This window comes from Moschus berezovskii, chromosome 27, assembly GCF_049115385.1.
Source record: "Moschus berezovskii isolate FMDL1 chromosome 27, NW_MosBer_1.0, whole genome shotgun sequence".
NCBI classification, from domain to species: domain Eukaryota; kingdom Metazoa; phylum Chordata; class Mammalia; order Artiodactyla; family Moschidae; genus Moschus; species Moschus berezovskii.
This window is the reverse complement of record NC_142486.1, coordinates 39,361,658-39,387,293: the sequence shown is the minus strand read 5'-3', so window position 1 is coordinate 39,387,293 and position 25,636 is coordinate 39,361,658. Positions and strand designations below refer to the sequence as shown.

Below are 25,636 nucleotides of genomic sequence, written 5' to 3'. Positions count from 1 at the left end.
CAGATCAGAATATTTACAGCAGCTTTGTTCATAAAGTCCAAAACAAATGGAAACAACCAATGTCCATCAACAAAAGAATGATATATTTTTTGATCGTTCATATAATGAAATCCTACATAATAAAGAAAAAGAATAAGCTACTGATATCCTCAGCAGTATGGCTGACTCTCACAGACATTGTGAGAGAAAGAAATCTGATGCAAAAGAGATACCCTCTGTGATTCCATTTGCAGGGAGTTTAAAATCAGGCCAGACCAATCTGAAAAGATAGAAGTGAACACAGTGGTCACCCTTGGAGGTGGTTCTGACTGGACAGGGGTGTGAGGGAGCCTTCAAAGGTGCTGGACACCTCTGCCTATTAATAGGACAGAGTACACACAGGTGTACACACATGTAACAATCCACTGACCTCACTCTGTACGTGCATGCTTAAGTTGCGTCAGTCATGAACTCTGTGTGACCCCATGGGCTGTAGCCGGCGAGGCTCCTCTGTCCATGGGATTCTCCAGGCAAGAGTACTGGAGTGGGTTGCCATGCCCTCCTGCAGGGGTTCTTCCCCGACCCAGGGATCGGGGCCTTTTATGTCTCCTGCATTGGCAGGTGGGTTCTTTACCACTAGCGCCAGCTGGGAAGCCCCAAGTGCACTTTACTGGCTAAGTTATACCTCAGTTTAGAGAAGGCTGTGCTAGCAGCTGTCTAAAAGTTCAAATATACATAAACCAAAACAAAGCAATTGCTCCTGCAGCCTCTTCTTACACTAGCTGGGACACCCAGGCCTGTGCCCTGTTCTCAATGTGATGTCAGGGTGTGGCCCAGGTTGGACACAGCCCCCTGCATTGGATGTCCAGGTGCATTCACCGGGTAACTGACTGCCTTGGTGGGGACAGGGTGGTGGCCAGGAGTACGCAGGAGCATGTGGAAGACGGGCCAGCCTTACTGCCTCTAGAACATTGTCTGGAGCACTGTATACTTTTTTAATTTAAAATTTTTATTGTGGTAAAGTGTATCCTGATGGCTCAGTGGTAAGGAATCTGCTTGCAACGCAGGAGACCGTGTACAGTGCAGGAGACCCAGATTCGATTCCTGCATCAGGAAGATCCCCTGGAGAAGGAAATGGCAACCCACTCCGATATCCTTTCCTGGGAAATCCCATGTACAGAGAAGCCTGGAGAGCCTTATAAGTCCACGGGATCCCAAAGAGTCAGACATGACTTAGTGACTAAACCGCCACCACCAAAATGTACATAACATAAAATTTACTATTTTAACCATTTTTAAGCATTCTATTCAGTGGCATTGGGTACATTTACAGTGTTGTGCAACATCACTATCATCCGTCTCTAGAATGTTTTCATCTTCCCAAATGGGGACTCTGGCTCCCATCCCTCTTTCCCCAGCCTCTGATCACCACCAGGCCACTCGCTGTTGCTGTGAATCTGATGACTCTGGGTTCCTCATGTAAGTGGGATCACGCAGTATATTTGGCCTCTTTCACTGAGCATATTGTTTTCCAGGCTCATCCATGTTGTAACGTGTATTAGAATGTCTTTCCTTTTTAAGGCTATATCATATTCCATTTTATGGACAGACCACATTTGGTTTAGGCCTCCACCCATAGGCAGACACTGGTTGTTTCCGGTTTTTGGCTCTTGTGAGCAATGCTGCTGTGAACAAGGGAGGACAGATTAGGAGTTCAAGGCCCTGCTTTCAGCTCTTCCGTGTGTCCACCCAGAAGTGGGGTGGCTGGATTACATGGCCATTCTCTGCAGCACTGTTTTAGAAAAGCCACTGCTTGCTCCGGCCACACAGAGACTTCACTCGTTTGGGGTAGGACCCCTATGTGGACACATGGTAAAGCTGCTCAGATGATTCTAATGAGCAGCCAGAATGGAGAACCCCTGGGCCAGAGAGCAGTTAGGCAAGTGACAAAGAAGGGACAGCAGCAGGCAGGAGTGAGTGGGGAATAAGAGGCCGGCCGTGTGTGCCTGGGAAAGTGAGGGGTGAACTCCCCAACTCTGGGTCCCGTTAGCCACTGGCACCGGGGCAGATACTCCCTCCTCATCAGACACCCATCCTTTTTGCCCCACTAAGCCGTGCCTAGGGTTGCCAGATTTACCAAATTAAGATATAGGACACCTAGTGAAATTTTAATTTCAGGTAAACAACAAGTAATTCTTTTCAAATTATTTGGGGGTTTTGGTTGCACTGTGCAGTATGCAGGATCTTAGTTCCCTGACCAGTGATCAAACCTGTGCCCCTGCATTGGGAACACAGAGTCTTAACCACTGGACCTCCAGGGAAGTCCCCAAATAATTCTTTTAGTATATCTTATGTAATACTTGGGCATACTTGCACTTTAAAAGAAAACAACCCACCTCATTGTTTAATCTGAGATTCAAGATTAATAGACTTTTCTGTCATCTGGCACCCCTTCTCAGATAAGAGGCCCCTGCAACCTGGCCTCCACCTTTGGACCAGTAAGAACAGAGGAGGGGAGCCCGGCTGGTGGCCCAGGAACCACCCCACTCCCAGGACCTCCCGGGGCCAGCAGCAGTGGCTGCTGAGGGGTGTTCGCTGCAGGGTGGCCTGTGATGACTAAAGGTGAGCCCAGGGCTTGGGGAAGTAGGGGTCTGCACTGAGGGGACAGGGAGGAAGCCTCGGGCCCAGGAGCCTGGCCATGGGAGAGGACCCCATGCCAATAGCCACACTGGACCCACTCTGTGGCGCCTCTTCTGAGAAGGAGTCTGTGGTTACTGTTCCTCTCGGAATGATGAGCCTCGTCTCCATCCGTGGGCGTGGCTGGGTGAGGCCCCTGCAGGCTGCTCACCCAACATGAGGGCAACATTTAGGAAGCAGGCTCTAGGTGACCGACCCCACCCCACCTGCGCCACCTCCCTGGGTCCTCAGGACACTGGGCAGGTCTGGTGTTGTCCCCTTCATCTTAAGAGAGGAAGAGGGCTGCCCGGATGGGGCCCAGGTCTGCTGATTTCAAGCTTAACCACTGGGCTGCCCTGCTCAGCATCACCTCTGCCTGCCTGCAGCGCTTTCCAGCTACTTCCTGCTCCTCCCTGCGTCCTGTCGTTGGTACCTGGGGAGCTGGGCTTTGTCCCCTTGCCCATGGTGGGCTGCCCTTGGGCCTGTGTTTGTTTATCCACACTGTGCTCTCCTCTGGCCCAGCAGCTCCTGGCACCTGCAGGGGCAGCTTCCCGGGGCCTCTCCAGCCAGCCCTCAGCAGGGCAGCTCAGGCCTTAAGAGTCATGGTCCTTCCTGTCAGCTGTCTCCTCTTCCTCCCCCATCCTGCACTCGACTTACCTCAGGGGCCTCATTTCCCCAGGGAGGCCGAGACTGGGGGACTGGGGGTGCTCCATCCTGGCGCTTCTGGGCTCCGCCCTGCTCCAGTGAACAGGGGCAGTTGGGAAATCTCTGCGGCCGGTCAGCCGGGCCCCTCAGGCAACAGAATCCATCCAGGGCGGGAGTGATCCCTGTCTAGAGGGATCGGGCGGTGCTGACCGTGCAGGGCAGCAGGGACGTGACCCGCCAGCTCCTGCACTCCCCCAAGCCCACCGGCTGTCACGGTAGCCGGTGCTCCTCACCTCTTCCTGTGCTGGGCTCCACCTCAACCCTCCTTCCTGTCTCATTTCAAAAGCCAACAAGCCTCACAGACAAATGAGTGAGCCGTGGCTGCCTCGGGCCAGCTCTCTGGCTTTGCCCCGAAAGCCAGAGGCAGGGTTGCTGCCAGGGCTTCTTCCGAGGACCAAGTGCCCCTGCAGACCTGATGCTCAGGGCAAAGTGGTCCAGCCAAGGCTACAGAGGAGACAGGCTCACAACAGCTGACCTTTGCCTTTGGCGGGTGGTGGTGGGGGTAGGGAACCAGGCGTGTGTCGGGCGTTCAGTGATTTGCCCCGGGCCACACGGTCACCCCTCCTCCCCCACCCCCACCCCTTTCCTTCTCTCTAGCACCCAACAGGCACCTTTGCCTCAGTCGTGCCCCGCAGTGTCTTCCTGTCCCCGGGGCAGGTCAGCGGCGCCTGAAACACCAGGCTGTGGTGGTTCACTCAGGCCCCTAGAGGTGGACCTCAGCACAAGTGCTGCCTTGGTGGGGAAGGACACGGCCCAAAGTGAACATGAGGAAAGTTACAGAGGAAGAGAAATACAGGACATCCTCTGGTGACAGACAGGGAGCAAACCACTCCATGGGAAGCCGCTGAGAGCAGCAGGTGATGTCATGGGGGCAGAGTGACGGGAGGGGGCCTCAGCTTCCCTCTGCGAGCAGGTGGGAGCCAGCGATGGTTGCAGAGCAGGAGGGTGGTAGGCTCAGATGCCTGCAGCAGGCTGTGTGTGAGGGGAGGTGGGAAGGGGCATGTGTTGTCAAGAGCTGCGTGGGTGATGGAGGGGAGAGGGGAACCAGGGTGGCAGATCAGAAGTGCTTCGTACAGGGACACCCTCCTGGCCACCCTTCCCGTCCCTGCTTCCCTCTCATGTGCCAGCTGGGTGCTGCCCTCGAGGAGCCCCTGGGGTGCAGGCAGGCAGGGTGCAGCTGGCGGCTGCAGTCTCGTCTGGTGGTGCAGCCCAGGCGTCTGAGAGCAGGCGCCCACAGGATGTGGGAACTGCAGGGGCCTGGGGGTGCCTGTCACGTGGCAGAGGGCGGGAGGCCGCTCTGCTCTTCCCTCCACCACTCAGGATCCTGGGCGCGGGCAGAAACAGCATCCTCTGTGGGGATCTCGGGATCACCCCGAGTAGGCACTGCCCCCGAGTAGGCACTGCCCCCTGACTTCCCTCCCCCACCCCCCACCTACCCCCAAAGGCAGGGCCGGACCCCAGGCTGCCTCCACCAGCTGCTCTGACAAGTTTGGGGCCCTCTCCTGGCTCTCCTGGGAGTGTTCGTGTGTTTGGGGTGGGTGTCTCCCATGGTGGCTCTCACTCTGGGGCTTTCCGTCCACCCGGAGTTGAGGTCCACTGGACGGGCTCTTCCCAGCTTACCCACAGCCTGAGGCTTCCTGCCTGCAGGGGCCTCTCTGGGGCTGTGCAGGCCCCCGGGGCCCCCTTGTCTGCACCCGGCTCAAGCTGGGCTGTGGGCCTCCTTCGACTGCCATGAGTGGCCCTGTCCAGGCCAAGGCCAGGCCACAGGAAGTGGAACCCACCCAGGAGATCACATCACAGCGCAGCGTGGGCATCCCATCGTTTCCTCCGACGGGAGAACGTTCTGCTGCCTGGAGCTCAGTGTGCGTCCTTCCTGTGCTGGGTCCCCACAGCAGAGCCTCTGCAGGGGAGCACCGTGCCTGCTGCCCACGAGACCCTGGCCAACCGGGCCTCTGGGCTCCCTGTGGGCGGTGGGAGAGGACAGCTCCTCATCACTGGCTCCTTTTCAGCCAGTTAGCTGCTGTCCTGGGCGCCACCGACTATCTGGAAGTAGTGGTCTTTCCTGCAGTGACTGGTTTAACCGCCTTTTCATGCTCTGCACTCAGTTCAGGCTGTGCCTTGAGCCTGGCCAGCCCCACTGCTGGCTCCTGCTGGCCTCCAGGGATGTCCCGGCCAGACCACACAGGCCAGGGTCTTCAGGGTCTTTGGCCCCCAGGCCCACCATCCCTGGCTTCACCAGCTGGTGGCTTTTTATCCACTTTAATCTCTCCCCCAGTACCTCCTTATCCACCTGGAGTTGGTAGTGTTATGGGAGTCGGGATGCCATCTGAGGAGGGAGGCTCCCAGGACACCCATCCCCAAGCCCGGACTGTGCACCTGAAGCCGCAGGGTTTCCCAGCCAGCCAGCGCCCCACGTGAGGACCTGGTCAGCTCCCTCCTGCCTGACTTGATCTCGTTCCCCTAACATAGCCCACGGGAGAGGAGGCCTCAAGCCCTTCATACAGGAAACACGTTGTAGCTTCTTCGGTCTGATCAAGCGGGCATCTGAGCCCTGGCTTATCTCTTGTCGTCCGCCCCCAGGCAGCAGACATGGGGAAGGCCGAGTCCCCCTCTGCCTGGTCACGAATGCATGTTCAAGAAGCCCCTTCTCACCTCCCCGAATGCTGCATGCCGCTGAGGCCCAGCTCACAAACCCCTCTTCTGGGAAGCTGTCCCTTTGGGCCACCCCAAGCGCTGACGCTCACAGCCGGCACAGGACAGGCCTCCACTAGGTGACCACAGGTGCTGGCCTGTTCCCACTTCTTCACAGGGCCTAGCACTTGGACCAGAGCAAGCTTCACAAACTCACCCTGTTAAAATGCAGATTCTGACCCAGGGGGACGGAGCCTGCACGTAACAAACCAGCGGGGGAGCATGGAGGGCAGAGCACAGCGCTTGCTGAGGACTCTTGACGGTGGGCGTGTGGGTGGGCAGCGTGTGCGTGAGTGAGGGAACGAACCTCTATTCGTAATAACCAGCAGGCCTGGGTCCCCCGGAGATGCAGACAACGCATGGGGGTGCTGGAAGCCACTCCCCACAGCCCGTTACTGGAGTGTGGCATCTAGAAGCTTTCTGTAAAGCCTTTATGTTTTTATTGCACATCATATAAAATGAACTGCACTGTACTTGAAACAGACGAGACATTCACAAGGACGTAGAGACCAAACTTTTCTGTTCTTTCAGCCCCTCACTTGTGTTCCGCAGCTACCACACACAGTGGCAGAACCAGGTAACAAAGAACTATTTGGGGGCTTACACGCTGTGCTGGCTTTCAGGACTGTCCTGTTTGGAGACTGCTGGTGACAATGACAGGTGTCTGGGCAGGACAGCTGGGCCAGCAGAGCACCTGGAGCCTGTGGACAGTCGATCTGCTGGTGGAGGCCCAAGTACTGAGAAGGGAGACAGGGCAGGGGCAGGCTAGACCTGTCGCCTGTCTCAGGACATGGACACCTGTGACTGGCGGACAGAGTGGAAGACACGCCCAACGCAGGCCTCACCCTGGCAGCTGGCGGTGGCCCATCACCCCTCCTGACACACGTGGAGACAAACAATGGGTACCAATGGAGAGGGGAGGCTGGGCCCTAAATCCAGCAGACTACTCTGAGGACACTCCAGGATATTGAAAGCAGGCTGTTCCAGGGCAGTCACTCACAGGGGGAGAATGTGGTCAGAAGACCCAGAAGCACCGTGGGGGCCTGGCCCGTGGATGGACAGGGGCCGCAGGCCGTCACAGGCTGCTGACGGCCGGGACTGGGGAGCAGGGGGCGGGCCTGCTGGCTCTGCCCCTCTTCTTGCCTATGGGCTGCCGTCTCTTCCTCCCAAGCTTCTCCTTGCGGGTTGCGGCCGTGGTGAAGGTGATGCACTGGGTGTCCAGGAAGTCCAGCAGCTTCCCCGAGGCCACGCGGATGCCCTGCTGCTTCAACTCAGCTTGCAGCTCTGCCAGCTCGAGGGGCTGGTACAGCAGGACCTTGCGGTAGAGGGCCGGCTGGGAGCGGATATAACGCCGCACGGCCTCCTCTGTGGCCACTGCCTGGACGGCCGCCTGCGAGGCGCCGACTGCCTCCTCTTCTCCCGCAGACTCCAAGGCCGCTCCAAACTCACAGGAAGAGCTGAAAAGCACCAGACAGTAATACCTTGCAATACCCCTTCTTTCTACCTCCACCCCAAGACCAGGAGCCTTTCTGAGGGCAGGAATGTGTGTGTCCCCTGCGAGCCCGGCATGTGGCAGGGAGGACCCTGGGGCGGCAGGAAGCCCCAGGCTGCTATGTCCTTGGCACTGTAGCTGCTGGCCTGAGCAGGACTACGCCCTCAGCCAGGATCTAATGCCAAGGGCAGCCGCACTAGGCTGGCCCCACTTGTGGGCAAGCATTTGGGAGCCCCAGAGGTCTGCCTGGGAGGCCCACAGGGGGCTGACCTTTAACCCCACCTCAGTCTTCTGTTGTCCAAACCCAGAAGGCAACTGGGATTTGTGAGTGTCGGCCATCATGCCTCGCTTATGCCAACTCTCAAGGCTCACTGGTCAGAGGACCTATGAAGCCACTGGCCCTGGGCTCTCATGTGGTTACCTCTGTGAGCTGCAGGAGCTGTCCCCGCTGTCCACAGAGGTGGCCGTGGACTCCTGAGAGGCCGGGAGCTGGGCGTCCCCACCAGGGTCCAAAGGTTCCTCCTTGGCTGGTGACATGCTCAGGGCAGAGATGCTGCCGCCAGGCTGCTGCTTGTGATGTTGGGGGCCCTTGGTCTTGGCAGGTCCCTTGGACCTCTGGGGAACGTGGCCAGGAGGGGCCTCCATCTGGGTGTGGCCAGATGCCCTTGAAGTCTTAGAGGTCTGGGTGGTGTAGGTCTGGCTGCAGGGAGCCTCCAAGGGCAGCTGTGAGGACTGGCCCTCGTCCTCAGAGTCTGACTCCAGCGTCTGGTGAGTGTACTGGAATATCTCCTTCAGTTTCAGGACCATCTGGCGTTTGGGCAGAGGGCGGACCCCAAACCTGAATGGGGAAACAGGTGCACTTCAGCAAAGAGCAAACAGATACCAACAAATTAAACTAGTGGCTTTGTGTATTTGAATCTTAAAATGCCTGACTCATGAGCATTCAGAGCTCAGTATCCATCCTGAATACCCACAGAGCAGACTCAGGAATATTCCAGAAGGGCCACATTCTGAGTTGTGAGTGGCGGGGTAGCAAGGACCTCCCTGGGGCCCAGGGTGAACAGCGGAATTCACTGGAATGTGATAGTTGTGATGTTCTTTTAAAAAACCGGGTCTCCATCCTCAGACCATTAAGGCAAGAGTCCCATTCCCACCCACGTGGCACGTGGAGGCCTGTCCGCAGCGGGTGACCTGGAGGAGCATGTTTCTCAGCCCTGAGTTACATGGGGAACAGTAGGTGAAGAGCCAGGAGTCACGCACAGCCCCCACCAGCCAGGCTCCTGCCACCAGAGCCCAGAGTGGACCCCCACAGCAGACCCTCCTGTTTCCCACTTCGCTGAGCCTGGACACACATGGGAGGGAGGGTTTGCTCGGAATGAGCTTTCCGGAAGGACACCAACCTGTCCAGCTCTTTCTTCAGCACTGGAGTCTCCATGATGGAGTACCTTGGCATTGGGGTTATGGGCACTTTTGGGGGCAAGTTCTTCTTCCGATCAGCACCTTCTGGACAGAACAAAAGAAACACACGTTTCAGTAGGAGAGCCTCTTCTGAGTCCGGAAGTGTCACCCAGATACTTTGCTCATGCTGCCCTTGGTCTGGGAGAATGGTGATGTCCACTCTTCCCTGCTTGACTCTGGCATCCTGTGGCCAGGGCTCCGCAGTGCTGATGCTGCTGGGGATCAAAGACGGGTAAGTGGCGGCCAGGGGTTGGGCAGAAGGGGCAGTGGGATGACTGCTTATGGGGACAGGGTTTATTTTTGGGTGATGATGCAAACATCCTGGAAATCAGACAGTTGTAGAATATTGTATTAAAACTACTGAATTGTACATTTGAAGGGTGAATTTTATGGTATGTGTATAACATCTTAGTAATGCTGTTTTTTTTAAATCAATATTTAAAAGACAACTTAGGGACAATTTAGGTCCATCTGGATTTTGGTTCTTATCCTTTTTATGAGCATGGAGCCCTTTGAGACATCAATGAAAACAACAGGCTCTGTCTCCTGAAAAATGCACAAAGTTCTTTATACAATTTCAGAGAGTCTGTCACCCCCGTGAATCTCCCCTCAGATTCTAAGATATCCTGGTCTCAAGTCTCCCGAAGTCATTCTCACATGCCACCTGGGCACCTGTTAGAAATGCAAATTCTTGGTCACACGCCAGATTTCCTGAAGCAGCAGCTCTGGGGTGGAACATGGCCTGGTTTTCTTTTGAGATGAAAGTCACGTAACTTTTCATGTGAACCATTCGGTGGCACTCAGAACATTCACAGCCTTGTGCAGCCCCCACCTCTAAAACATTTCATTCCGCAGAGGAAGCTCCATGCTGTCTGTCCCCGTTCTCCACCCCTGGCGATCACGCATCTACTCTGTCTCTGTGGACCTGTCCATCTGGACAGTTCATATGAGTAGGATCACACAGCATGGCCTTGAGTCTGGCTTCTCTCCCTGGGCACCATGTTTCTAAGGTTCGTCCATGTTGTAGCCTGTATCAGAGCTTTGTATGGCTGAGGAAGATTCCACTGTCCGGACGAACCACCTTTTATTCACGTATCAGCTGATGGACATTGGTGTTGTTTCTACTTTTTGGCTGTGTGAATAGTGCTGCTGTGAACGTGAGTGTTCGGCATGTGTTTGAGTCCTGATCTCAAGTCCTTTGAACATTGGAGTGCAATGACCTGGTAATAATGGCAATTGTTTATTTGAGGAGCCACACGTGTCTGCTCTTAAGATGAACCTGAGGGGCTTGTCACAGTCTCCCTGAAGTGCTGGTGAGGTATTCTGGAGTGGGGCCACAGACAGGGGTCCTTAACAGGTGCCCAGGTGAGCACAGGATCCAGGCAGCTTTAGGACGCCCCCACTTACTAGCCTAAGAAGTGAACGTTTGACAGCAGGCCTTCCCTCCCTAACTGTGGAGAAGGTCAAGCAGTCAAGGGGAGGGCTGGCCGCCCCTCGCTGTCATGACTCTTCAGGTCCCTCAGTGTGAAATAGAGACAAACACCCTCCCAGTACTCACGTGGCGTCTGTAACTCGTGTGACCTCTGGGCTCCATCTGTGTGCGGCGTCTGGGGCAGAGGAAGAGCCTCTGAGGACCTCTGATCTTCTTCGTTCCAGTCATCCCACAGAGCTGAGTTCAGAAAGCTCTGCTGGTGGCTCCCAGGGGAGCCGGCCCTAGAGGACTTCTCTCGAGACTTCCTCCGGCCAGTGTAGCTCCCTCGGATGGGGGTGGTGCCCAGAAGTGCCAGGGAGCGGCAGTCCCTGCTGTCTGGGGTGCCCTCTGCCCTGCTGCTGGGGCTGCTGGTGCTCAAGGGGCCTGTCCGCTCGAGATTCAGGTGGTCAATGGGGATCGGTGAGAGGGGCTCCATGTGCCAGCACCAGTCCTCGGCTGGAATCGGGGGGTCACCATCCAGCAGGGGGCTGCTGCTTGCCTGTTGGGAGGCTGCCTCCTGCTCATCCTCACTGTCCTCCACCTCCACCACTTCACTCACGGGAGCCTGAGCTGCTGGGCTTCGCGCAGGAGGCAGGTGCCTCGGGAGCTGCCCAGGGAGGTCGGCGAGGCCTCCTAAGATGGGCCAGGGAGCCAGAGGAGAAGCTCGTGGGAGGCGTCTGTGGCGGGGGCTGGATGGGCTGCTGCAGGCCTGCCTTCTCCCATCAGAGCCTCCAGGAGCGGCGGGGCCCAGGCGTGGGGACGACATCTGGGGTATGATGACCGAAAACTTACTCGTGGCTTCGGGTTCGTCCCTGTTCTCTAACAGGGCCCTGGGCTTGGGCAGAGCCAGTGGGTCTGCTGGTGGCCTGGCCCCGAGGCCCGTGATCTGGGTCTGAGAGGAACAGTCGCAGCTCCTGCTGGCCAGTGGGGTGGCGGGCACTAGCCACGAGGTGTCCGTGGTGCTGTCCTCATCGGCGCTGGCCCGCAGCTGCCTCTCCATCTCCTGCGGCAGCGGGGCCTGGCTTCCTGGTGGGCTTTGGGGAGGCTCCTGCTCTGCGTCGAGGTCAATGATGGAAAACAGTTCAGATGACTTGGCACTGACTTCCAGAACTTTCTTGTCTTCCGAGGGACTGTTCAGAAATGACTTTGCTTTGGTTTGCTCCAGCTCCAGCTCTTCATCTGAATCCAGTAACAGGATCACCTCGTCTTCTCTGTTCATTTTGCGGGGAGAGGTCTCAGGCCTGGAGCTCCGGCGGCCAGGTCCTGACTGGGTTAGATCCATGGGTGGAGATTTTTCTGGGAAGATCAGGACCCCTTTACCTCTGCGTTCCAATCCGGAACTACATTCCTTGTCTTTCTGGCCTGGGTCCTCACGTGATGAGGGAAGGCGCCTTGCTCTCTTTGGCTTCGGTGATGAGTTCTGGGAGGCCATGCTGGAAGCTGTGCCCTGCAACTGGGGTATCGGTGGGGACAGGTCACTGGGGCGACGAGGGTGAGGACGTGGCTGGCGAGGACTCCGGCCTTGATGGGGCTGTGGTGGGAAGAAGCATGAGCTTGAGGGGGATGCCTGCTGGTGGGCAGGAGGATGGAAACCCTCTACCTCCCTTTCTTGGATGGTCCTGTTTCCTTCCTCCCAATCGCTCGTCACCCGGGAGAGTTCAGGGTATCCAGCTTGAGGTGATGAAAAAGGTTGTTGATCATTATCATCATCAACTGAGCACAGAGGGGAGCATTCCTGCCTCTCTGCCCAGCCCTGGGCAGGGCTGGAGGAGCAGGGAGGAGCCTGTGCTCCCTCTGGGGCCTCTGCTTTCTCTCCCCCGTTCAAAGCCTGGTCGCTGGGGGGCAGGAGTGTGGACTGTCTCATGTTTCCCCATTTGGCCAGGGTCTCATCTCTTCCTTGCCCAGATAATTCCACCTGCTCTGCATTTTCTGGCTGTTCTTTATCCTGTTCACTTGTGGGGATTTCCCTAGAAACTGGACCATCCTCCCCGAGCAGGTTGGCTTCTTCCTCTGGCTCTGGAGCTTTCTCCCCCTGGAGCAGCTTTCGCTGAGTAGCAGCGAATTCATAAATTTCTTCCATCTCCTCCTCGTTGACCTTTTCTCTGTCTTCTTCGTAGTCCTCAGGTTTCAGCAGGGCCTCTGCTCCCTCCCCCTCACCCAGCCACACAGAGCGCAGGAGCTCTCGGAAAGTCTCCACTCTGCCGTCCGCATCCTCGTCTTCCTGCTCCTTTCCCTGTCCACCTTCTGCATCCATCACAAAGGGCACTTGTTCACACAGGTGAACAAGCTCACTCACCCCAAACCTGCAACAGGAAAGCCACGCGTCACCACCCCCTGCACAGAGGCAGCGCCCTGGCTCAGGAGGCTCGGGGCAGGAGTCCTCACGGGCGGGACGGCCGTGACTCTCCCTGGCCCTTCCCCACTCCCCTGCGGAGACAGCGCCCATGTCTGTGCCCAGTAATGCCCCAGACCACTCAGCTCTAGAAACACAGCCTTTGGGGGGCCCACTAGCCCTGCTGTGCAGCCTGAGTGTGGGCTGAGGGGGGACCGTGGGGCTGGGTGGTTCTGTGACCTGACCCAAAGCACTGGGACTGACACACATGGGGACGCCCAGGCCGGTTCAGGTCAGCCCGGACATGTGTGCCAGCCTGCCTGGCACTCTGCCGTCTCATCGGCGCCTTGGAGACCCCAGAGGCCAAGCCCACCCCTCCCCAGGTTCCACCCCAGAGGTGGAAGCAGGACAGGGGGTGGAGAGACCGGGCAGCTGCAGCGTCAGGGGCGTTGGAGCAAGCATCCTGCTGACGTCCACCTTCTGGGACTTGGAGGGGCGGCCATTGGGCAGCTCTGGTGGCGGAACCGCTGAGGAGTGGCGGTGCTGGGGGTGGGGGCTGAGACCACCCCCTCGTCACTCCCAGCGAGTGAAAGCCATGGGGCTCCCCTCCAAGTGTTTCCTGTGGCCAGAATCTTGGTCAGTACACCCTGTTCAAGGTCACCATTGGCCATAAACTCGGGATTAAAAGGTACAGGAAGGACTCAGCCCTGACCTCTCATGGGCCATCAACCAGATAATCCCTGTTAGTTACTGTCAAAAACCGAGAAGTAAGTGGAAAGAACAGCCTGGACCTCTGGGCCAGAGAGCGCAGGTCAGGGGCCAGCTGGGGAGTCAGGATGGTGTCGGCAGCATAGAGGTAATGCAGGAATGCCTGGGCGGCCTCGGTGCTGACGTCACTCAGCAGCACGCGCTGGCGCCTCAAGTCACCGTCCTCTTCAGCCAGGAAGGCTTCACTGTTTACCTGAGGGACAGATGCACATGGAAGAGTTACTGATGGTACAGCCATAACCTGGGGCAAAACAGGCCTCAGGAGGTTCTGGGCGCCTTGGATCTCATCCCAGGGTGGGCACTAGCCAGAGTCACTCCATTTAGCTGACCAGGAATTCTGCAGGTTAGGGCACAAAACTTGTCTGTTTTCGAAGTCAAGTCAGCGATAGAGGCTTAAGGAGCCCGTCAGTCCTCTGTTGACAAGCCTATCAAAGGCACTAGAACTTTTTGATGAGACTGACAGCAGTTTCTGGGATTCTTGCGATGCCACATTCAAGTCCATGACACGTTCAAGTCAAGACATGACAACACAGAAATGTCATTGCAGTTCAGCCTTAAAGAGGTCAGTTAGGGACTTCCCTGGTGATCCAGTGGTTAGGACTTCACACTCTCACTGCCAAGGGCGAGGGTTCAATCCCTGGTTGGGGAATTTAAGATTCTTCAAGCCACACGTCATGGCAGGAAAAAAACAAGGTGATTTTAAGACTTTACTGATATGTAAATAGAGGAAAAGGAAACAGTTCTGGGGAAAACAGGATTTTTATGCAACGGAACAAGAACTCTGATGCTTCCCAACTCTGAGCTCATCGCCTTATAGTGCTTCCTGACCTCAAACCTGTCTTCTCCAGGGAAGCACAGCCTTGATGGCATCAGAGGAAGAACAGGTCGGGGCCATGGGTGGAGAGTGGGGTGGTGGGAGGAAAGGGGCAGGAAGACAGAGGGAGAGGCTGGCACAGAGGGGAGGGTGCAGGGGGAAAGAGCACGGGGGAGGAGGCCGCCTGGCCGCGCACTCACGTGCTGCATGAGAAGTGGGCATCGGGCATACAGCACAAACTTGTGGGCACAGAGCACCTCCCCACTGTCTGTCTGAAACTGGATGTCGCTCAGGTGTGGGTTGTTGACCATGGCACTGAAGTCGGCCACCAGCAAACCGAGGGCGAGCTGAAACGAGAAGGGGAGAGCAGCCACTCCCACCTGTGGGCCCCCGAACTGTGCAGGTGCCCAACGAACGGGGCACAGGGCCTCCTGCTGCTCCTCACAAGGTCCACCGTCGGCCTCCACCCTGAAGTTACCTTCAGGACCTCAGAGACAGGGAACAGCAAGACCCAGTCCTTTCTCAAGTTCTCTGTCACACCCAATTCCCTGGCCTAGATAGGAGGCCCGGCCCGTGGAGATGGAGGCCCGGCGCATGGAGAGGCATGGGTGATGGCCTCACCAGGACGCAGTGGCAGCGTCAGCAGCTGCTAGGTCTCTGTGAGGAAGCCACCAGCCCAGCCGGCTGTGACAGGTGGGACCTGAGCCCAAGCAGTTGTGGGGCCGGCTGGAAGGAGTCCATGTCCCTTCTCTGACATGTGCCACGTCCCCAGGGAGAACCTGGTGACAAGCGCTCAGCTGATACCAATGTGCTCACGGGATGGCACCTTCTCTAAGGAAAATCCAGTTTCTAACCCAGATAGTCACCAATACAGAACACAAACTGTTAGCTTGAATCTCCAGGACTCTCACGAGTCAGTCAGTCAGTCCCGTTGGCTGGATGAAGCACCCTCACAGGGCAAGGGTGCTCCCCGGGCCCCAGGACAGAGTAGGCTCCCAGGGCCGGGCTACTGAGGTGCCCCTGGGGTTCAACAACAAAAGAGACAGAACCTGGCTCAGCTCAAAGGCCGTCAAGGGGCGCCCGTGGACTCTGCAGGGGCCTGGAGGCTGGCTGTGAGCCGGCCGCACTGAACATACAACAAGCATTGCAGCCACGACCGCGGAGCCGCGAGCAGGACCAGACATGCTCACCGAAGTCTGGTCGCCCTCCTCCGGGTACTTCTCCTTGGCTGGCAGGACAAACCCAGTCAGTGGAAGGCCACCGAGCGACAAGTCCATCCCTGAAAGGATTCGCAGGTTAAAATCATCAACCACCTGGGAAAGAGCATCACCCAGCGGACCAGAGGATGTCCTCATGGAGGCGAACTGCCCAGAGGCCACCTGCACTGCCACCCCCGCCCAACAGAGCTGCACTCAGGAGAGAAAGCCGAAATCAACCCTCACGACCACTCGCTCTGGCAGAAGGCTCTGTCTTTGGTCAAAGCTGAAGGAAAACTGATGGACTTGCCTAACTCACATTCACTTTTGAGGAGAAAGGAAAGCACCCGGAGAGACCACCCTCCCGTCAGACAGGGTGAGCCCGGGACTGTGGACCTGAGCAGCCATCGTGGCCCTGGTACCGGGACAGGGAGGCCCTGAGGGTCAGGGTCTCACCTGCAGCCCCTCCCGAGCCAGCCAGGTCCCTGCTGTACGGGCTGGTGGGCAACCGCTCTCCCGCTAGCTCCAGCAGATCCTGCAGGGCCTGGCGCTCCCTCTGGCTGGCGGAGGGCGCTGGGCTCTGGAGGCTGTGGCCCACAGGGTGGGTGCCATGGGCAGAAGGGGGTGTTCCCACATTCAGTTCTGGTGGCTTGGGTGGCCATGGCAGCTGCATGGGCTCCCGTGTGAGACCCTGAAAGAAGCAGGTGAGCCAGAGTGAGCGTGGGGCCTCCACAGCAGTCACCACCTCGAGGGCCCCTGGGGAATGAGCCCCAGCCCAGAGCCACTTGGGAAGCTTGTCGCTGTGACCCCTGTCAGCAGGTGCCTCTGTCTTGGCAAGGGCACACCTGGGGTCTTTGCATCTGCAAAAGGGGCCCCCGCCCTCCTTGCGTCATCTAAATTACTTCAAGCAGGTGAGTGCTGATTCCAGACACCTGTACACAGGCCTGTCTGATTCCTGGATCCCATCACAGGCAGATTATACCAGTCTGGGGTAGGACCTGGGACCCTGCATTCTGAACTCTCCAGAATCTTAACACATTTGGAAACCTATGGGCCTCCCTGTTCCTACTGTGCAAACCGTCTAGTTGTTGCAAAGACAACACACTAGACTCCACACCATGGCCCTCGGCTTCCTCCCCTCCGCGCTTGGTGCCGCAGCCGGAGTTGCCACCCTCTCCCTTGAGCCCACCTGCCCCACCGGAAGGGAGCACTCCGTGGCGGGCCGCTGGGGCACCAGGGGAGGCACCAGGCTGGCCGTGTAGAAGGACTCCAGGGCCCCAGCCCCTGTCAGGGCACTGGCCTCCCACAGCAGGTTCTGTGGCCCCCCGGGCGGTCGCAGGGTCCGGCTGCCCCTGGCCAGCTCTTCCTCTAGAATCCTGCTGGTGGGGAGCGGCGGCGTGCTGGATGCCTCCACCTCCTCCGACAGGAGCTGGGCCACGCGGTCCTCTATCTGCCGGCCCGTGGTCTCCGCATCCTGGACTAACAGCTGTGGGGGGGATGCAGGGGCTTTCTTTTTGCGAGTCTTCTTCTCTGGAGAAAAAACAGAAGCAGCACAGAGTCGTCCTCCCACCAGGGACCCCAGGGGAAGCTTCGGCAGCTGCTGCGCGGCCAGGCTTCTCAGCAACCCCCTTAGCCATCGCACCTGCTCCTAGTCTCGTTCTCTCTGCAAAAGCGTTCCCCAGCCTGAGCGCTGCTGGCACAGCCTTCTGCTCCATCTCTGAGCGGGACAGAGCCATAGCCATCAGCAGGTCCTCAGATGGCGCCTCAGGCTCAGTGACCTTCCGCCTCTTCCGTGGCTCCTTCTTGGTGGTGGCTCCCTTCCGCTTCAGACAGCCAGCTCCATCGCTGAGGCTTAAATGGCAGCCAGACCGAAAGGTGAGTGAGGCTAGAGGGGTGAGCAATTCCTGCTCTGAGGGTCCCTGCTCGACCCGGGAGGGCTGGACCCCTTCTCCTCGGTGGGGGGAATGAGAGGAAAGGGGTAAACGTGGATCCAACATACAGAAGGATCAGCAGTTTCTGTGCTCAAACTGTTAGGGACGGGAGGATCTCAGGAAGGACTCATGGAAACCAGTCCATGCCAGCTGGTCTGTTTAAGAGCCTCTGAGGACGGAGCTCTGTCCCCTCCCGGCCCCTGTGGAGACTGTGCCATTTACTTCTGAAGCGTTTCATCTCCAGAATCAGTGCTCTGTTGTCCTCCACCACTACAAAAGGCCTTTTTCTTTTCTTTAAAAGAATCAACATACCTTGATTTTTCTTCCTTTTCCTTTGACTTACCTGGGTGCCGGAGTGCCCGAGGCGCCCGTGGGCTGAGCCGTCTGCAGCTGCACAGCCTGGAGCAGGAGCCGTGGGCTGATCTCCATCTTCACCGCACACTGTTTCAGGTGACTGATTCTGCTCTTCAGCGTGAGAAATGGCTTGCTGCAGATGGGGCATTCAGGGATCTGAGGCATGGGAAATCTCAGTGCCTTTTCAGCCTCATCCAAGCACCTGGAGGAAGACAGCAAAGGTGGGACCACTCTTCCCTGCTCACGTGATTGTAGATGGGGCTCAGGTCAGTGTGGTCGTGCTGTGGGCCAAGGCTTGCTCCCCCCACAAGCTGGTCCTTCCCCACAGCCTGCAGTCAGCCTCCAGACACTGCATTTAGGTTTCTGTGAGCAAAGGTGTCTAAGGAAAGCAAGGATGTATTAAACACAGAGTCACCAGAGTCAACATATGACCCAGCAATTCTAATCCTAAGTACAAACCCCAAAGAACTGAAAACAGATACTAAAGCAAATACATGAAAAGCGTGTTCACAGTAGCTCTATTCACAAAACCCAAAAGGTGGAGACAGATGTCCATTAGTGGATGAATGGATGAACAAGATGTGGTCCATCCATAGAGTAGAATATCATCAAACCATAAAAAGGAGGAAAGCACTGAGCCAGCACACCACCGATGACCCCTGCACACACTCTGCTGAGTGAAAGCAGCCAGACACAAAAGGCCACATATTGTGAGTCCACTTATGTCTGGAACAGGCAAGTCCCCAGAGACAGAAGGCAGGTGAGTGGTTTCCAGGGGCTGAGGAAAGAGGGAAATGGGGGTGCCTGCTTGATGGATCTGGGGCTGACTGTGGTGACGGCTGCACAACTCTAAATGCACTAAGTAAACGTGATTGCACTGTTCACTTTAAATGGCTGAATTGTATGGTACACAAATGATCTCTCAAGCTGTTTAAAAAAAAAAAGCAAGGCTGGACCAACCCGGATACTGAAATACTAATTTCAAGATTCCCCCCTGGAGCCCTGGAGATTCCACAGGAGCCTTGGAGCTGGTCACACCTATGGGCGAGGTGAACACAGACAGGTGACGGCTGAGCTGCTCCTACCGGTTCACATGCTGCTGCCTCCGTGTCACATTCATGGCTGAGAGGTTCTTCTGACAGATCTGGCAAAAGAACAAACCCGTCTCCTCCAGGCTGTCATTGGGTGCGGACGCCGGTTCCTGCCCAAGCTCCTGCTGGAGGTCCAAGGCCACCGCAGTGTCACTTTCTGTGGTGGGGAGCCTGGGCCCACACCCTGTGGAGACACAAGGACCCATGAGGACCAGCTCTTCCTTGGACCTCGTGGAGCACGGACGCTGGGTGGGGCATGAGGAGCCCAGACCCAGCTTGGGGAGACCAGACACCAAGCCGGGTACTCCCCAAACTTTTAACAGGCACAAGGACCTCCAGGAAGCTCGTTAAAGTGCAGGTCGGGAGGCTGGCACTCTGGGGGGCTAGGTGGAGCCTGAGACTCTGCATTTCAGCCAACTTCCAGGCGAGGCCGCTATGGCTGGCCCAGGCACATCTCTGAGCATCAGAGCCCTGAAGAATTTGCCTTTTGTTTCCCGTTTCTGCTAAAGTGGCAATCTTGGGCATCCCAGGATAGTAAGGCTCCTACTCCAATGAATCCTAGGTTTCCTCTTTAAAGTTCAAACTCTCCTACTGCTCTGACTTTCTCTTGCCCTTCCAGGTCAGAGTGGAATGCTGCTCTTGGTTTTTCTTGGCATCAGACCAGAGGATGAACTGATTCTAATCTTGGGATGGTGCCCAAGGCGGCCGTGCCCACCGTGGCCCTGTCATACCTAATGTTGCTGGAGCAGACCCTTGGCACTCACACAGAACTTGCCCTGAGAACAAAGCCAGAAAAGCACCCTACTTCATTTTGGTCCAGTACATTTTTTAAACAAAGAAATGGTTTATCCCTCCTGATTATTACTGGGTATGATGTGAAGACTGATGGAAACAACTGAATCACATGCAGGGCAGGGGCTGGGCTCATGCACTGGCTGAGTGACCCCTCTGCACCCCTTGGTGCCCTGTGGACCAAGGACTGATGCTGCATCACTGTGTCACCTGTGTGGACCTTGGGGGTAGCCTGAGAATGCTCAGTAGTCCTGAGGTGAAACCTGCAAGTAAACACCGGGAAACTACGGATTTACTGGCTGTAGGTCTGTCAATAGTTTCTTCCTATTTCTTTTCCTTTTGTGTATTTTCACCAGGGATAAGGATTCCTGCTGTTTAGGGGATAAAGCACCACAGACAGTATGAGCCTCCTGGGGTGGCACAATGTGCAGCGTATGGCACTTCCCTGAAGGAAAGAGTTAACTGACACCAGGCAGAAACAAGCAAATCCAGAAAGTGGGGAGTTTTAAAGGACAACTGTCCTGGATTTTTCAAGAAGTCAGTATCACAAAAAACAAGGACAAGATAAGAGACTGTTATAGTCTAGACCAGAGAGACTACTGAGCCACGGCTATAAGCAGCATGTGATGAATCCTTGTTCAGGAAGAGTTCGCTACCGAAGCGGTCCTTGGGGCAACCGGGGAAATCTGAATGTGAGCTGGACAGCAGGCAGTGTTCTAGAATCACATGTGTTAATGGAATTGTGGTTATGTAGAAGACTCTAGGGGTAAAGCATCGTGATGTCTATGACTTGCTTTCCGATGGTACAGAAGAAGTGTCCATTTATAGAGACAAGAAAAGGTGTGGCAGAATGTCCACTATTTGTTAAATCTAGGTTGAGGGCATAGGGACTTCATTGTAATATATTTTTCTGACTCTTTTGAACGGGAAAATTTTTGTAATAAGAAGTCAAAATGAAAAAAAGAGGAAGTGCTACCTTCTCAAAGAAGCTAAGTGAGAAATGACCCAGGGGACCCTCTGTTCTTTGGCCAGAGTGGCAAAGGCAGAGCGTCGGGCAGAAGGCCCACCCCCGGCTGAGAAGGCAGGTTCCTTCCTGACCCCTTTCCCCCAACATCATCCCTGTTGGGAAGACAGCGCTTCCTTCATACCATTCACCGCCATCACATCTTGAGGGTCCTTTGGGACATTTTCTTCAGGTGCAGCCTCAAGCAAGCAGGCTTCGGAAGCACGTTTTAAGCGCTTGGGGTCTGCTCTCTTGAACTGCTGCATTCGCTGGAGCACCAGCTCTGCCGCCCTGGGTTTGGAGGGACTTGGCGCCGTTGCAGTCAGACAGGGAGGAGGGGGCTGTGAGAGGCTGTCCGTGGTGGCCTCTGGCAAGGAGGAGAACATTCATACGCATCAGTTCTAGCATGAGAAACCAAAGGTTCTTCTAGTTTCAAAGACCTCAGATTTCAAAGGGGTCCTTTACTGACTACATTAGGTGTAACTCTAAAGTACTGATTGTTTTTTGGTAGCCTCACTGTGGTGATAAAAATACCCCTGCCATATGTATCTGTGACAGGAGGGGGCACATATCTGAGGTGATAAACATGTTCTAAAATTAAGTGGTGGGGATGGCTGCACAACTCTGTGAATAAAGTCACTGAACCGTCCACTTGAAAGGGGTCAATTTTATAGAATGTGAATTATCTCTATAAAACTGTTATTAAAGAGTTATTAATGACAAACACATATTTTTCTAGGTCAGAAGTTCTCCTTTAACTTGGTGTCTGAAGATGACCTCTGGGGGGACCAATGTAGCCCCTGATGCTGCATGTCATCCTTGCAGGTGTGTTTTTGGGGTGAGCAGTGCAGTGTTCTGCAGGAAATCAAGCATAGCTTTCACTGTACTCTCAAAGGGAGCGTGAAAGACCAATAACGTTTTGGCAACATTAATGACGCCTTACAACAGTCTCTGTGAGCTAAGGCTTTACCACCACTGCACTGGGGAGGTCATGCTGACCACATAGGTAAAAAACATTATTTAAGATCAGGAAGTAAAGGTGAGAAAAATTTAGAAACGGAACTCAGGAGTCCAAAGATCTTGTGCTGTATTATATATGCAAGGCTGGTTTTCAGTTCTGCATGAAGAATGTATGTTGAACTTGTGGTTTAATACACCAGGGCAGCAGGGAGAGCAAGTTGATTTAAACAAATAAACAGAGAAGAATAAAAGGTGTTTGGAAGAGTTAGAAAGGACAAGAATATTCTCCTGGGACTCAAACCCACATGGCACATGCCTTCTACCTTCTCAGCAGCCTAACCAAACTGGCTCACCCATTGCAACTTACACACTTTGGAATGAACCCAAGAAAATGAGAGAAGTAGCATTATTTTTATGTTCATGAAAAAAAAGAAACACTACAAACTCACGTTAACTGCATGATGTAAATGTTAATAGGAAAATGAAAGAGCAGATGGCCCCAAATATATCATGTAGAGAACTCATACAAGGGTTAGGAATATTTTCTTAATGACTATTGTTTAAAACAAGAGTCAGCAAACTATAGTCTTGGGCAGGCTGCCTATTTTTGTAAATGAAGTTTTGCTGGAACACAGCCCATTCAATTACACATCATCTAAGAAGTAGTGTGCGACAGAGACTGTATGGCCGACAAAGCCAAAGAAACTTACTAGCTTTCAGAAAGTTTTCTGGTCCTTGGTTTAAAATGGTACAAATCACCTCTGGTGTCCTCTCTGGCAGAGGTTCTGACTGGTTACCTGTCTGGGTGCTCCATGCGCTATCCTGGAGTACAGCAGAAGTGTGTACACCTCCCCCAGTGTTTTCAGGGGGAGCTGGTTCAGTCTCTGGCCTCTTGAGTGCCCCGTGCTTTTGAGTCCGCGGGACCTGGCTGCCAGGGCAAGTTTTCCTCTCATTGGGGCCTCGCGGGGTTTTGCTCTTAGAAGCAGTTGGTTTGTTCCTTTTTGATTTGCTTATCTGGGTGCTGCTGGAGACCTTTTGTGTCTTCTTTTCCTTTGACACTTCCTTGGGGCCATTCTTTTTCACCCTTTGGAAAAAGCTGGCACAGAGCTCCTGAAAGTCATCATCTGACTCATCCATCATCTGACGGATTTGAAGGCTTTCAGGCTGGTCTTCGGAGAAGTGAGGGTCGATATGGGGGCGTGTGCATAGGTGAGACAGTGAACCCGAGTGTGAGCCTGGCCAGGCCTCATTCATGCTGGAAGCTTCATTATGGTTCCTCACTGCTTCTCACTGTAGGACCTGGAGAGTTTGCACAGTTGAGCAGGATGTACTGTTCCCTCCCTCCGTAATGATTTCAAATATCTTTCTTGGACTTCCCGGTGGTCTAGTAGATAAGAATCCACCTGCTGATGCAGGGGACATGGGTTTGATTCCCAGTCTGGGAAGATCCCACGTGCTGCAGAGCAACTTGGCCCATGGGCCACAACTACTGAGCCCACATGCGGCGACTACTGAAGCCCATGAGCCTAGAGCCTGTGTTCTGGAATAATAGAAGCCACTACAATGAGATGCCCATGCACCGCAATGAAGAGTAGCCCCGGCTCACTGAAACTAGAAAAAATTCGAGAATGGCGAGGACCCAGCACAACCAAGAAAGATAAATAAATAAATTTTTTAAAATGTCTTTCTTCAAACGGAACCTTTGTTCAGCACACTGAAAGCTTACCTTTATTAAAGTTCACATCTCCGAGGGTCTGCTGTCCAGTAGATGCCTCTCAGAGAGAATACATGTGGCCCTGGTGCTCAGGTGATTCTCCAGGATCTCCATGGTGATAAAGCACATTTGGTCCATTTAAGTTTTCACCTGAGAAAAAACAAAAGCATTTAAGTGTAATTAGATAGATACTGTCATTTTATGCCATTTCTCCCAGGAAGGTACAAGAGCATGTGGAGTATGGGAAGTCTTCAGGGTAACAATACCCCTGTCAAATACTCAGCTATAGCCTGGTTAACACAAACTAATCACCCTACAGGCTACCATAACACAACAGGGGAGAGGGACCTAAAGACCTGTCAAAGCATGTTCTTCCATGGGCAGAAAAACGTGTGCATCTTGGAAGAGTATAGTTTTTACCAGAGTCTGGGGAATGAATCCCATGAAGAACAGTCACCACAGAATCAAGATGGTCCCTGAATCCAGAAAAACTATCTCTGGTCCAAGGCCTTCAGCTCTCAGAGGCTCTATCAGCAAGCAATATAATAAGAGACAGAAAGAGGGAATGTGCACTGAACTCTCAGGAAGAAACCAAAGGCAGGAATACAGCAGGCTCATCCTTCATTGACAGAACCAATTTCTCCAAATCAGAAAAAGGTCACTTTTCTTTATTCTCACCCCAGCAACTCTCCTAACTCACGTGACCAGAATGCTGCCCATGTGCAAAGGCTGGGCCTTACGGGCATGATTATTTATATTGGCACAGTTTAGTGGGGTTTTGAAAATCAAAACTGAATAACTCAATGGTAGAGAGTTCATTTCAGATACCATAAGGCAGTTTCCATGGTCCAGGTAATCCATTAATCATCTAGTTTTCCAGAGTGGGGTAGACATACACACCTAAAATCTACTTTGCATGGCTGGCTCATTTTCATCTTCCATCTCCTTAGAGAAGCTTGTTTTCTCAGTCTTTATCTAATTGAACCCTCTCCACTCCCATTTATTTTCTATCATCACACACTGTTTTCACAGTGGCATTTATCAGGTTATAATCACATGTAATAGATTTATTGAATGCTTACTGTGCAGGCAGCCGTCCCAAGTGCTTTACAAGTCTAACTAGTTTAATACTTACAACAACTCTACTAGGTGGGACCTATTGACACCCCTTCTTTACAGCAAGGAACCAAGCACAAGAATGAGAAACTGGCTCAAGTTCACATATCCTTTCAAGAGGCAGGCTGGGATCAAATCCAGGCAGTGTGGTTCCAGGACATTAGCTCTTATAGTTTTATTCAGTAGCTTGTTTTTTGTCCCCTACTAAGCTCAAAACTTCAGGAGGGCACGCACTCATTTTGTATTCTCTTTGGCTGACAAGGTGCCTGACTTAAGTGCTCGACAGTAATCTGTTGAATTAACTGCAAAGAGTTTGGTACGATCGGGAGCACCAGAGAAAGTGGTGGGAGACAAGGCTGCCCAGAGAAGCAGAGATGCGTGTCTGAGCGCCTGGAACGTCAAGCCAAGCAAATTGCTGGACGTGGGAGCTGGAGCAAACTCCAGCCTCCACACCGTCCTGAGTCGCAACATCTCTGCGGGTATTAGTCTAAAAACAGTGTATCTGCTACAGGCGCTCTATCGGTATTTGCTAAGGAGGAATGGATCCGAACGAGACGGCAACTTTCCAGAGGGCCGGGGACTCTGCCTACCCAGCTTGGTACCTACCGCGGCCGGGCTCACTGCAGACGCGGAAAGAATGAATGGGCAGGTGCGGGGCGGACTCCCCGCCTCCCCCAACCCGGTGACACACGGGTTACCACCTGGGGAAGGGCTGCCAAGGACTCTGGCGGCTACAAAGGCAGACGGCGAATTCCGATCGCCAGTTGGACGCCCGGGCCGTGACCCATGGGTATCCGGATCCCCCCACCCATCTTCCGTTCAGACAGCCCTGGCCCCCTCTACCCAAGCCCAGCTCCTGCCTCTAACCGCGGCTGGCGGCGGGCGAGGAAGGCTCTTTTCTCTCAGGAAAGCGAGAAAGGCCTGAAGAGGCCGGACCTCCTCTCCCCGGTGCAGACTCCCGGCCCCAAAGCCCGACTCCTCCTACCTCTGGCGCGGCCGCAACACCTTCTCAACGGCGACCCAAGACCCTGCGCATGCGCGGCGGAGAATTGCGGCTGCGCGGGCGCAGAGGGATCCTTGAGGCTCGCGTCCC

At 54.8% G+C, this 25,636-nt stretch overlaps 2 protein-coding genes across 8 annotated transcripts in view; both read right to left on the bottom strand.

Annotated features, from left to right (window-relative positions):
- NLRC3 (NLR family CARD domain containing 3) overlaps positions 1–3,822 on the bottom strand; it is a 28,224-nt gene extending 24,402 nt beyond the window's left edge. For 2 of the 4 annotated variants that reach the window (XM_088832807.1, XM_088832806.1), the window contains exon 1: positions 3,313–3,822. The gene's annotated coding sequence lies outside the window, so the exon portion shown is untranslated. The remainder of the gene's footprint in view (positions 1–3,312) is intronic. The other 2 variants (XM_088832805.1, XM_055409340.2) reach the window with 2 other exon arrangements.
- A 2,052-nt stretch (positions 3,823–5,874) lies between these two features.
- On the bottom strand, positions 5,875–25,633 carry SLX4 (SLX4 structure-specific endonuclease subunit). Of its 4 annotated transcripts, none has more exons than XM_055409349.2 (16): positions 25,150–25,499; positions 23,440–23,577; positions 22,424–23,012; positions 20,899–21,120; positions 18,953–19,142; positions 17,857–18,069; positions 17,225–17,433; positions 16,772–17,112; positions 16,039–16,273; positions 15,577–15,665; positions 14,587–14,733; positions 13,596–13,765; positions 10,560–12,775; positions 8,944–9,043; positions 7,965–8,381; positions 5,875–7,508 (listed from the first exon to the last, which is right to left on the bottom strand). In XM_055409349.2, exons 3-16 carry the CDS (start codon positions 22,965–22,967, stop codon positions 7,127–7,129), a joined length of 5,475 nt encoding a protein of 1,824 aa, XP_055265324.2. In that variant the 5' UTR covers positions 22,968–23,012; positions 23,440–23,577; positions 25,150–25,499; the 3' UTR covers positions 5,875–7,126. The 4 variants fall into 4 exon arrangements, with proteins under 4 accessions (XP_055265324.2, XP_055265321.2, XP_055265320.2 ...); XM_055409346.2 differs by lacking the exon at positions 25,150–25,499 and adding an exon at positions 25,529–25,633 and having other exon boundaries at positions 5,876–7,508; positions 8,944–9,046; XM_055409345.2 differs by having other exon boundaries at positions 5,876–7,508; positions 8,944–9,046.
- Between the last annotated feature and the right edge of the window lie 3 nt (positions 25,634–25,636).